The sequence below is a fragment of the Pan paniscus genome, chromosome 5 (genome assembly GCF_029289425.2).
Source record: "Pan paniscus chromosome 5, NHGRI_mPanPan1-v2.0_pri, whole genome shotgun sequence".
Taxonomy (NCBI): Eukaryota; Metazoa; Chordata; class Mammalia; order Primates; family Hominidae; genus Pan; species Pan paniscus.
Window position 1 is genome coordinate 109,016,642 of NC_073254.2, and position 14,337 is coordinate 109,030,978.

Sequence of the window (14,337 nt, forward strand, 5' to 3'; positions counted from 1 at the left end):
CCCCCAACATGCCATGTGCAAGGGCCTTGTTCAACCCAGAACTGAACTGACACCACTCCCAGGTAATGCAGGGCAAAGTCCCCTAGGAGCTCTCAGAAATATAATTTTTTTAATCTTTGCCAATCTGATGTGGAGTGCAGCTACCAGCATGTACTTTAATTTGTATCTCATTAGCAAGTGAGAAAATTTTTTTTCATGTTTCTTGGTTTCTTGTATTTCATATTCTGTAAATTGCTCTTTCATTGTTTTCCATAATTTTCTATTAAGGAATGCCTCTTTCACTTACTGGTGTATAAGATATCTTCATAAATAAGATTATTAACTTTTTATGTCACATATGCTTCAGATATTTTTCCAAATTTGTCAAAATCTTTTTTTGAGACAGAATTCTTGCTATGTTGCCCAGACCAGTGTCAAACTCCTGGGCTCAAGCAATCCTTCTGCCTCAGCCTCTCAAGTAGCTGGGATTACAGGCATGTGCCACCAAGCCAGACCCCAATTTGTCCAACATCTTTTTGCCTCCCTTCTGTTGTGTCTTTTGTTGTTGTTGTTTTATGTTTTATTTTTTTCTTTGCCCTCAAACATTCTCCTCTCCAATTTTTTTTTTTTTTTAGAGACAGATTCTCACTCTATTGCCCAAGCTGGAGTGCAGGTGTGATCATACCTCGCTATAGCCTCAAACTCCTGGGCTCAAGCAGTCCTCCCACTTCAGCCTCTTAAGTAGCTGGGACTACAGGAGTACACTGCTGCACTTGGCTAATTTTTTTATTTACAGAGACAGGGTCTCACTTTGTTACTCAGGATGGTCTCAAACCCCTGGCTTCAAGTGATCCTCCCATCTTGGCCTCCCAAAGTGCTGAGATAACAACGGTGAGCCACTATACCCACCTGTTGTGTTTTGTTTTAAGACAAAAATTTTTCACTTTTATGTGGCCAACTAGAAACTAATTACAGCAACTAATTACAGATTTCAACTTTAAAGCCAGAAACTGGATTAAAAACCTGGCTTATCCTTGTCAGTATAGCAGTGACAAGAAAAAAAAAGAAAAAACCTGGCTCAACTACTTATTAGATGCATGACCATGGGCGAAGTACTTAACTTCTCTGAGACTCACTTTCCTTATCTATAGTTCCCCAAGTCCATTGAACAAATAATAAGCATTTATTAATACTAGCTTATTAATAAATAAGGGTTCACGCCTGTAATCCCAGCACTTTGGGAGGCCAAGGTGGGTAGATCACTTGAACCCAGGAGTTCAAGACCAGCCTAGGCAACATGGTGAAACAGTGTCTCTACAAAAAATACAAAAATTAGCAGGGTGTGGTGGTGTGCACGCCTATGGTCCCAGCTACTCGGGAGGCTGAGGTGGGAGGATCACTTGAGCCCTGCAGACAGAGGTTGCAGTGAGCCGAAGTCACACCACTGCACTCTAGCCTGGGCAATACGGCAAGACCTTACCTCATAAAAAAAAAAAAAAAAACAACTACCTGTTACTATCATCATTAATAGCCATCATACTTTAAATTCTGACAGCAGTTCTCAAATTTAAGTCTGCATAAAAGCCACCTAATACTTTTCTTTTGAAAATCTAGATTCCTGGCAAAAGTGCAGTGGTGCACGTAGTCCCAGCAACTCAGGAGGCCAAGGCAGGAGGATCAATTGAGGACAGGAGTTCGAGGCTGTAGTGTGCTATAATCATGCCTATAAATAGACACTGCACTCCAAGTGGGCAACATAGCAAGACCCTGTCTCTTAAAAAAAAATCTGGATTCCTAACATTCATCCTTAGACATTTTGATTACGTAGGTCCAGGATAGGCCCTAAAACATACATTTCTAACAAGTATCTTCAAGTGGTTCTGATGCAGGCAGTCCAGGAGCACTCTTAAAAGAAAAATACTCATTTATGGATTCTGTCTTTGGTGATATACATGGAATATCCTTCTTTGTTTACTCCAGAATTAAATAAATATTTACTATTTTCTCCTATATTCTTTTTGGTCCTTTTAAAAATATTTAATACACCTAAAATTCACTTATTATGTGGTTGACTAATGGAACACCATTTGCTGAAAAATCACACCTTTCCTCTCTAATTTAAAAACATCTCCTTTACCACCAGGAACTAGTGCTATCAGTTCCATTGCTTTACCATATGATTTAATGACTGGAAAGAAAAATCTCTTCATTACTCTTGTTTTTCAAATTTTTCTTGCTCATAACTTGCATGTCTGATTTGTCAAACTATTTTTTTCTGTGCTCGGTAATATTCAGTGACTTAATAGAGGTGGGGATTTTACAAATTAATTTCAAAGTAATTCTGCGTAACTTTCATTGGGATTTTGGTTAGAACAACATTAAAACTTTGAAATTAATGTGGAAACAAGTAACGTCTCTCCATTTCTTCATGTTTATTTTAATATTTAAATATATTTTCTTCATAAAGACGATCTACATTTATTAGTAAAAATTCCTTGGTGTTTTGTACTTCTGTTATAGAAGAGAGAGGTAGTTTCAAGCGTGAACGTGCAACTCAGATTGCTTAGGATATAATCCACACTCTAGCCCTTACTGGCTGTGTGAGTGACCCTTCAGCAGTCTTAACTTTTCCAAGTCTCAGTTTAAGGGCATAACAATACTATCTACCTAATATAATTGCTATGAAAAGAAAATGAGACAATGTGTGTGACATGGTTTACACAAAGACTAGCAGGGAGGAAACGTTCAATATGTGATAGCCAATATTGTTAAGATTAATGGGACTATTTTCTAATTATATTTTCTAACTAATTATTGCTTGTTTCCAGGAAAGTTGCTGATGTTTTCTTTTTTATCTTACGTTCTCAATATATCCCCAAATTTTCTTACTACTAGTTTTTCCGTTAATTATCTAAATAAGGAAAAACATTAGCTACTTAAAATCAAACAAGACACAAAAAAATTTGATGAAAAAAAGTTTTAAAATATTACCAAAAAATTAAAATGAGATGAATAGGAAATATTTTCAAACAGTAGATATATGAATTTATATCATCTAGCCCTAAGAAGAGAAAGAACTACTCAATAAACTGTGCTGAAACAAATGGTTGGTTATGTAGAAAACATTTAATTGGGCAGGCATGGTGGTTCACGCCTGTAATCCCAGCACTTTGGGAGGCCGAGGTAGGCAGGCAGATCACCCGAGGCCAGGAGTCCAAGACCAGCCCAGCCAATATGGTGAAACCCCATCTCTACTAAAAATACAAAAATTAAGCCCGGCACGGTAACTCACACCTGTAATCTCAGCACTTTGGGAGGCTGAGGCGGGCAGATCACCTGAGGTTGGGAGTTCAAGACCATCCTGACCAACATGGAGAAACCCTGTCTCTACTAAAAATACATAATTAGCCAGGCATGGTGGCACATGCCTGTAATCCCAGCTACTCAGGAGGCTGAGGCAGGAGAATTGTTTGAACCCAGGAGGCAGAGGTTGCAGTGAGCTGACAGTGTGCCATTGCACTCCAGCCAGGGGAACAAGAGCAAAACTCCATCTCAAAAAAAAAAAAAATACAAAAATTAGCAGGGTGTGGTAGTGCATGCCTGTAATCCCAGCTACTCAGGGGGCTGAGGTGGGAGAATCGCTTGAACCTGGGAGGCAGAGGTTGCAGTGAGCCGAGATCACTCCACTGCACTCCAGCCTGGGCAACAGAGTGGGATTCCATCTCAAAAAAAAAAAAAAGAAAGAAAAGGAAACTTTACATTGCATCCTCAATTTAAACCATATACCAACAGAAATAACAGAAAAGCAAAGTTGGCCAGGCACAGTGGCTCATGCCTGTAATCTCAGCACTTTGAGAGGCCGTGGCAAGAGGATCACTTGACATCAGCAGTTCAAACCAAGCCTGGGCAACATAGTGAGACCCTGTCTCTACAAAAAATAAAAATAAATAGCTGGGGGTAGTGGTGTGTGCCTGTAATCCCAGCTACTCAGGAAGCTGAGAAGAGAGGATCACTTGAGCCCAGGAGTTCAAGGCTGCAGTGAGCCAAGATCGCAGCACTGCACTCCGGCCTGGGCGATACAGCAAGACTTTGTCTCAAAAAATAATTTTTCTTTCATTAAAAAAAATTAAATTTAAAACCAAACCTTAAAAATTCTAGAAGACCACTCCTAGCAGCATTGTTTATAAAAGCAAAACAACAACAACAACAAACCTGAAAATAACTCAAAAGTCATTTTCAGTAACTGCCATTTTATGAAAATTTACTTATTAAATTTGTTATTGCCTGCCTCCTTCCCTCAGCCTCCAGCCCACACTAGAATATGAGCTCTGTAAGAGCAGGATGTTTTTTTCTATTTTGTTCACTGATGTGTTCCACGAGCTGGTGCCTGGTATAGATAGAGTAGCAATCAATAAAAATCTGATGAAGGAATTGTGCATCAACAAGAGTATAAACTGTGGTGTATTTGTATAATGGAATACTATATAGAAGCAAAAATGAACTACAATTACATCATCATACATTGCTCTCAGAAATCCTGAATAAAAAAGAATGAAGTTTCAGAATAATATAGTATAAAATGTAAAATTATAAAATGTAGAAGTATAAAAAATAAATATGTAGTGTTTAGGATAGACTTTCCCAACAGGACACCTGAAGAGAGAAAATCAGGGCTTTATCTTGAAAAATGTAAAAATTATGAAAATACATTTATTACATAATTCACAAGTCAATCTCTCATTTTAATAAACACTACTTGGTCATTATTTAAAACAGAAAAAAACTTTCATATCAACTTATTTGCAAACAAGAAAACAGAAACCTAACTGCAAAATAAAATATTCAACAATGGCAAAGTAAAGCCAAACATACCTATAAGTTCAGGTGGATTTCTTTCATTAAACCGCTCACACAGACGAATAAAGGTCTCAGTATTCTCAGTGGTAGGGCACTCACCATGTCTAGTAATATAGAAAAAGTTTTTTTGAAAAAAGAGATTACAAATTGTGATGAAAGGTTTCAATATTAAAGAATCTTAATATATAACTTACCCTTTACACTGAAGTTTTATATATTTGATTCCTTCTTTTTCTATGTCATTTCGGTCATAGAACCTTGAAGTATTTGTCAGGTCCACCAACAAGCCCATTTTAACCTAAAAAAAAAAAAAAAAATGAAAGGGCAAATTTACTAGTAACTTAATTTGTTCCCAAATAAGTAGACTAAATGGCAATACTACAGTTCATTCATTTACATTGAGGGAGATTCTGTATGTACTTTGCCCCTGAACAATTGATAATAAAAGTATCACTTATCAAAGTCTTATTCAAGACACTAAAACTAAGCAGGCACTTGATAAAATAAATTAACTCCCAAACTAAGGAAGGAACAGGAATATAAGCAAAACAAATTCTACTGCCAACATCATAAAAGTCTATGCAAAAGAGAAAATGCTAGAGTTTTCTCTAGTGTTTGCTGCATATACCTCTGCACCTGTGATTTATTAGACAAGAGGCTAGAGCAGGAATGGCATCTATCTGAAGTATACCACAACTCAAGCTCTCGGCACAAATCACCCACCCCAGCCTTCCAAGCAGCCACCACCAATAATTCTGTTAATATCTATTGACTACACCATTTTATATCCCAGGCTTAAAAGATGAGACAATCCATTTATATCATATATATGATGTGTATATATATACATACATATACACACATATACATATACACATATGTATACATATACACACATACATATGTATACATATGCATATATACATACACACATATATACATATGTATACATATGCATATATACATACACATATATACATATGTATACATATGCATATATATACACACGTATATACATGTATACATATATACATATGTATATGTATACACGTATATGCATATATATGCATATGTACATATACATGTATATGCATATGTACATATACATGTATATGCATATGTACATATACATGTATATGCATATGTACATATACATGTATATGCATATGTACATATACATGTATATGCATATGTACATATACATGTATATGCATATGTACATATACATGTATATGCATATGTACATATACATGTATATGCATATGTACATATACATGTATATGCATATGTACATATACATGTATATGCATATGTACATATACATGTATATGCATATGTACATATACATGTATATGCATATGTACATATACATGTATATGCATATGTACATATACATGTATATGCATATGTACATATACATGTATATGCATATGTACATATACATGTATATGCATATGTACATATACATGTATATGCATATGTACATATACATGTATATGCATATGTACATATACATGTATATGCATATGTACATATACATGTATATGCATATGTACATATACATGTATATGCATATGTACATATACATGTATATGCATATGTACATATACATGTATATGCATATGTATACATATGCATATACATGTATATACATATGTATACATATACATATATACATATACGTATATACATATACGTGTATACATATATACACGTATACATACATATACATATACGTACATACATATATACATATACATATACGTACATACATATATACATATACATATATACATATACGTATATACATATATACATATACGTATATACATATATACATATACATAAACATATATACATATATACATATAAAACATGTATCTTATTATATATATTTTATATATATGTCCCTTTCTTTGTTATTAACAACTCTTCTATTTTCTGAAAATATACTGAAGCCTCAAGTTACATTTTTTGAAAAGAAACAAGGTTAAAAATACAGACAATCTTATTAAGAAGATGGTAGTATGGGAAATTTGGCCAGACACAGTGGCTCACGCCTGTAATCTTGGCACTTTGGGAGGCCACGGCAAGAGGATCGCTTGAAAAACCATGTGTTTGGGGGGAAAAAGATTAAAAAATTAAATAAGAAATTTTCCTCTCCTATTCTTTCAGTATCATATAAAAACAAGGTAAATTGTTTTAAAAAAAGTTTCATTTTCTGTGAAACGAAGGCATATAAAATCCACACATTCATAAAAAATGTCTAAGTTCTGCCAAAAAATTAAGAACACTACAGAAGCTATATGGAAAGGAAGAAAAGAGAAGCAGACCCAGGAGCAGCAGATTTTAGGAAAATGCCAATAAAAATACATTTCCGGTAAGAAAGAGCTCACCATAAAGTGGCAGACCTATTTCTCATCTACACAAGAGCTAAGGAGTCTGGAGAAGATGGGGCAGATTACAGGGAAGCAGAAGCAATGCAAGGGGGAAAATGCAATGAAGACACACAAAAGCAGTAAAAATGACCCCATGCTGGTAAATTTCAGAAAATGTCAGCACACATTTTCCAGTTCCATAAAGAAACCATCCAAGTAAAGTAGTAAGAAGATTCCCTAAACTGAAATGCTTGGGACTTGAAGTGTTCAAGATTTCAGATTTTTCAATATTTGCATTATACTTACAGGTTGAGCAATCCTAATATGAAAATCCAAAACCTGTAATGTTCCAATAAGCATTTCCTTTGGGCATCATGTAGGTGCTAAAAAAGATTCAGATTTTATATTTTTGGATGAGGGATGCTCAACCTGTACATACTTTAATGGAATACTATAAAGCTGTAAAAAAAAAAAAAAAAAAAAAAGAACAAGAAGTTCTATGTGCTAATATATGAAGATCTTCAGAGTATACTATTAAGCTGGAAATGCAAGTTTCAGACCAGCATATATAATGTGCTACCTTGAGTGTGCAGGGGAGAACACAGCAATCTGTATTTTTAGTTGCTTACATACACATAAAGAAATTCTGAAAGGATGTATTAAAAAATCTAAAAACAGTGGAACCTGTGTGGTATGTGGTGAGGGACTAGGCAGATAGAGGGCAAAAGTGAGAGGGAGACTTCATGATACCAACCTTTTTTTGTGGATTTTTGAAGTAAGTGAACGTATTGTCTATTTCTAAAATGACAAAAATCATTATGATTTTTAGGTACCATGTGATGCCTAAGAATCACACCTTGGGCAGTTAAATTCTAACACATAGGGTAAAAAAGTATGTACAGTCAAAATTCTCTCATAAATTCCTTAAATAACCAATGAAGAACAGTATACATGGCCATATGCATATTACTGGAGGCTTAATCCCATCTCAATAAGTCAACCATTGTTGCGGGAAGTCAGGGACCCCTAACAGAGGGACCGGCTGAAGCCATGGCAGAAGAACATAAATTGTAAAATTCCTATGCCTGTCTTTACTTTAATCTCTTAATCCCATCATCTTCGTAAGCTGAGGATGTATGTGGCCTCAGGACCCTGTGATGATTGTGTTAACTGCACAGATTGTTCATGAAGCATGTGTGTTTGAACAGTGTGAAATCTGGGCACCTTGAAAAAAAGAACAGGATAACAGCAATGTTCAGGGAACAAGGGAGATGACCATTGGGTCTAACTGCCTGGGAGCCAGGCAGGACAGAGCCATATTTCCCTTATTGCCAAAAACAGGTAAGAGAAATATCGCTGAATTCTTTCCCCAGTAAGGAATATTAATAATTAACAGCCCTGGAAAAAGAATGCATTCCCAGGAGTAGGCCTCTAAAATGGCTGCTCTAGGAGGGTCTGCCTTATGCAGTTGCAGATAAGGAATTAGCTTTTGGAGGGAAGGACTTTTTCCTGAAGCTATATCTGTGGTGTTGGTCGAGTAAAGCACTTTGGTTATGATTCTGGATGCATGCAGTAGTGTAGTCTCTGTATGGTTTCTTCAACTGTAAACAGAGTCAGTTTCCTTGGTAGCTCAGGGTGTGGTTGTTAGTGGAGGCTATAGTAAGTTTTGCTGGGGGCTGGGATGTCAGGTGGGCATTCTCTTAAATGGAAAAACTACACATTTTTGTTTTTCTACTCTGGCGAGTACAGGGACGGGGTGAGGAGAGAGTTTGACTATAAAGAGGTAGCATGAGGGAATTCCTCTGTGGAGATGCAGCAGTTCTATAATCACTACCATGAATTTACACATGAGATCAAACTGTACTGAACTACACACACACACAAATGCATATCAAAAGTAAATAAGATCTGCAATCAGTTAACAGTACTGTATCAATGTCAATTTCCTGCTTGTGATATTGTACTACAATTATATAAAATGACACCATTGTGAGAAGCTGGGAGAAGGGTTCACAGAATTCTGTGTACAATTACTGCAACTTCCCTTGAGTCTATTAATTATTTTAAAATAATAAGATTTTTTTAAAAGCCACCTGAAGAACAAGACTGAACAAAGTATATTAAATCAGTGACAAAAATAAATTTTGTTTCTTACCTTTAGGCTCTTTAGGTAATTTGAGAGCATGCTGGGATGGAACCGATTTTCTTCAGCAACTTGACTATCATATCTTGGTCCTAACATTGTCTTCAGAGGTAAGAATCTTCCTAAACAACACAGACAGGTAATAATTTCCATAAAAGGAAATGTTTCAGATTAAAATTCTATAATTAACAATTCTCAAATATCGCCTTCTTAAAACCTTTTTTTTTGAGACCAAGTGTCGCTCTGTCCCCCAGGATAGAGTGCAGTGGTGCAATCTCAGCTCATTGAAACCTCTGCCTCCCGAGTTCAAGCAATTACCTTGCCTCAGTCTCCCAAGTAGCTAGGATTACAGGTGTGTACCACCAAGCCCAGCTAATTTTTGTGTTTTTAGTAGAGACAGGGTTTCACCACGTTGCCCAGGCTGGTCTCAAACTCCTGGGCTCAAGCAATCCACCCACCTCGGCCTTCCAAAGTGCTGGAATTACAGGCGTGAGCCACCGCACCCGGCCTCTTAAAACATTTTAAATGGAAAAGCAATCTAAAAATGCAAGTGTTCATAAAGTACTCTCAATTTAAACTATACTTTTAAAAGATACTACCCTACATCTTTTTTTTTTTTTTTTTGAGACGGAGTCTCGCTCTGTAGCCCAGGCTGAAGTGCAGTGGCGCAATCTCGGCTCACTGCAAGCTCCACCTCCCAGGTTCACGCCATTCTCCTGCCTCAGCCAAGGACAAAAAAATTATAAAAATTGACAATCAAATATAACAGCAAAAGAAAAATTACCAGTGAATAGAACTTCCATTATCTAAGTTCTACACCACTACATTAAAAAAGTTATTAATTTAAAACTCCTAAAAACATAAGCAATCTTCCTGCCTAAGCCTCCCAAGTAGCTGGGACTGCAGGTGCACACCACCATAACCAGCTAATTTTTTTGCTGGGGGGAGCACGTTGTCAGGTCTCACTATGTTGTCCAGGCTAGTCTCAAACTCCTGGGCTCAAGCGATCCACCCACCTCAGCCTCCCAAAGTGCTGGGATTATATGCCCTATATGGTTTTTATTATCAGGTTGGAACTTTCTCCAACCTGATACTAAAAAGTTGTAGGCTTTATTCTATATCTCAGGATAAAGACCATGCTAGAATATGATATCATTCTGAGAGGATGCTAACCAAAATCATCCTTCAAACAACTATCAGTGGTTATTTCAGCTAGAAAGACTGACTTTTTTTGACCTTTTTTTCTGAATGACAGTATAGCATAGAGGAAGTCACCTCTAACCAATTTTTTAAAAATCTATTTTAACTGATATATGTATGCATATTATTTTTGAGACAGGGTGTCACTCTGTTGCCCAGGCTGGAGTGCAGTGGCGTGATGTCAGCCCCTGCAGCCTCAACCTCCTGGGCTCAAGCAATTCTTCCACCTCAGCCCCCCAGTAGCTGGGACTACAGACGCACACCACCACACTCAGCTAATTTTTTGTGTTTTTTGTAGGGATGAGGTTTTGCCATGTTGCCCAGGCTGGTCTCGAATTCCTAAGCTCAAGCAATTCGCCTACCTCGGCCTCCCAAAATGCTGGGATTATAGGCATGAGCCACTGAGCCTGGCCTTACATTTTCAAACACAATAAAAACAATATTATCTGCCTAAGTGAAGTCTTAACATCTGTCCAAAGGCTTTAAGCTAAATTTCATGAAAAAATAATTTTTTAAGATTTTGTTTTCTACAAAATCAAAGTCACCCATAACCTCCACATTGCTAAATCAAATGGTCAGCTCTCAGTTCTCACCTTAAGCTCTCAGCAACATAAAACAACTGGTCACTTTTTGACAAAAGAACCACTTTTTTCACCTAACTTCCAGAATACTATTATATCCTCCTGGTTTTCCTTCTAGCTCTCTGGCCTCTCCTTCTCAGTCTACTTTAGTGGCTCCCCCTCTCACCCTGACTCCTCTATGTTTTGTCTCAGGACTCAATCCTTGGACCTCTTTTATATTTTCATTCACTCCCTTGGTGTCTCATCTAGTCTCATGGCTTTAAAAGCCATCAATGTGCTAATGACTTACAAATTTATATTTCCAGTTCAAATCACTCCCTTAACTCTAGATGGATATCAACTGCCTACTGAACCTCTACTTTATGTCTAACAGATGTCTCAGATTTGATATCCAAATCTCATCTCTTAATACTCAAACTCTAAAACCTGCTCCCTTCATGGTCTTCCCTATCTCAGCTAATAGTAACATCATTCTTTTAGCAGCTCAAGACCAAAACCTTTTAGGTTATCCTTGCCTATTCTCCTTTTCTCACACCTAACATCCAATCCATCAGCAAATCCCGTAGCTCCACCTTCAAAATACATCCAGAATCTGACCACTTCTCACCACCTCCACCAACATCTGATTTAGGTTTCTTTTACTTCATTTAGTTTAACAGATATATAGTGGGTATCTACTATGTACCAGGCATTGTTCTAGGCGCACGGATTACATTAGTGAAAAGGAAAAAAAACACACACACACAAACAAAAAACAGAAAAGCCCTGCCCTCATAGTGTTTATATTCTATTAGGAAAATATAAACCATAAGCAATAAACATAATAAATAAATAAATAAGAAGATTCATCCCATCAGACTTTCTCTCCCTCTTACTACTGCCTCAGAAGTCTAATCCTATTTCCATCAGCTCTTTCAGGGTTCCCTTTCCTTCTTATCCAACTTCAGAGCCCACAGTGGATCAACATAATTAGTCCCCTGTAAATACCCTTAACCTCTTTGCTCTGCCCCCATTACCCAGTCACACTCACCTGAGAAAAATCCAGACCTCAATGAACTTAACCACCTGACTTCTTTGTGCCTACACATATGTAGCTGAGGCTTCCTAGAGCAAATCTCACAGCACAAAAGATGGGTGACACTATACTTCATAATCACCAATATCAAAGGCAATCCTACCACACACCATTAGCTCTCCTTTATGATAAATATTTTACATCTTTTCCTCATTCCTAAAACATCCCCTTTTCAACTGACAACTTTAAGTTAGACTTCACTGAAAAGAAAAAAACAAAAGAAGCCATAATAATTAAAGCTAATTGTGTATGTTTACCACATGCTAGACACTGTTTAAAATACTGTACATAATTCATTCATTTACTCCTAACAATAAGTATTGTTATTATTCCTCGTTTTACAGATGAGAACAAAGCAAGAGCGATTAAGTAACTTGCCGCATGTCACACCACTAATAAATGGTAAAAACAGTGATTCAAATGAAGACTACGGATGTAGAGTCCATGAATGAAACTGCTATTCAACAATGCCTCTCCACCTTTAGGCAGAAACTTGCCTTGCCTTTGCAGTTAATCTATAAACCTTTCTGTATCTCAGCCCATACTCCTCCTCCCATTAAAAATCCTCCCTTCTGCTCGGGATTTCCTTACCATCTTGCCTTTCAAGGGCCACCAATCAATCCTTTCTTCCTCTCTCAACCCCCACCCCCAACATCTTCAGCATCTCAGACATCTGCTGGCTCATTCCCATCAGCATTTAAATAAGCCCTAAACTCTCCCTTATCCCCCAACTTATGCTTCATTTTTACTCCTCTTCATAACCAAAGTTTTTAAAAAGTTTAATACACATACTCCTATCTTTACTTCATTACCTCCAATTCATTTATGTATACATGTGTGAGCAAGAATGTAGACTTTACTTCTCTATAACTGTGCATAATTTAGTTTTTGAGCTCCCATTCAAGATAGCCCACAGTCAAATCAGGATTCTCCTCCTGAATGTGACTACATTCCTCAAAGGTAGAGAACCTGGCATTGGGGGAAAGGGGGGCAACTGCTATTTTGTACACCATCTTTTTCCCCTCTTGCTTCCAGTAAACTGAACTGTATTGCATCTGATCTTTGGGCATTGTTTGTTTCCATCCCAGCAGCATCTGCTGATATGACTAAGGTCCATCCACGGCCTTGGTAGACGGGCTGATGAAGACAGTCCTACATCTTCAATGTTCCAACCCCTGCCTCCTTCTCAGGTCAGCTGGCCATTCTCAAGTCACTTCTGATCATTCCTTTTGGCCACTCTATCCCCATTCTTTTGGCCACTCTATCTGAAAGGTAGGAAAGGTAGCAATTAGCCTCTTAGACAGGTCTCAGAGCCATCTACACATATTCCTCAGTAATCCACTACAACTCTCTAAGAGACTTGCAACCAAGTAGCTCATTAATCCACTCTAATCTGGCTTCTGATCTCACATTCCCACTGAAAATATTTGTCACAGTCACCAACAGATTTTACCAACTTTCCTAGTATCTTAACATTTCAGCAGCATTTCATGTATCTGACAACTTCTTCCTTCTTGAAAAACTCTCCTGCCTTCCATGACACCCAAACTCTTGTTAGTTTCAATCACCCACCTAACACCTCCATCAATTTCTAGCTATTCGTCCTCAACTCCTTTGTTCCCTCTTTTTTCTTTAACCAACGTCTAAATGTCAGGTTTCTATGGGTTCCACTGTGGACCTTCTCTACTCTCTCTACGGTCTCTGCCTGGGAGAAGTTTTATCTATTGCCATGGTAGAAATGACACTATCTGTTCATCACAGTCAATTTACTTTCTTCTTCCAGGACACAATGAAAGACTAGCTTTCTCAGTTTCTCTTGTAGTTGAGTGAGGGCCATGTATCTGGATTCTGGCCAATGGGATACGGGCCAAAGTTAGCTATACGACTACCAAGCCTGGCCATAAAAACCCCTGAGAGATCACCCATGCCTGCTCCTCCCCTTTCATAGCAACTTTAGAAGTCACATGTTTAAGATGACAGCATCAAAGATGGAAAGAGTCTAGCAAGTTGCTAATCAGAGAAGAGTAGCCTGGGAAAGTTGCCTGATACAACACATTCCGATATGAGCAAGAAATATAGTTTGATTGGAACTCCTGAGTTTTGGGCAGTTGTTTATGAGAGAAA

The 14,337-nt window shown here is 37.4% G+C and overlaps 1 protein-coding gene across 2 annotated transcripts in view; it reads right to left on the reverse strand.

Moving 5' to 3' along the window:
* RNGTT (RNA guanylyltransferase and 5'-phosphatase) overlaps window positions 1-14,337 on the reverse strand; it is a 354,408-nt gene that overhangs the window by 321,056 nt on the left and 19,015 nt on the right. For both annotated transcript variants that reach the window (XM_003822864.5, XM_003822865.5), the window contains exons 2-4: window positions 9,370-9,479; window positions 5,031-5,134; window positions 4,852-4,940 (exon numbers count right to left, since the gene is read on the reverse strand). In XM_003822864.5, coding sequence (XP_003822912.1) covers window positions 4,852-4,940; window positions 5,031-5,134; window positions 9,370-9,479 — 303 coding nt within the window. The remainder of the gene's footprint in view (window positions 1-4,851; window positions 4,941-5,030; window positions 5,135-9,369; window positions 9,480-14,337) is intronic.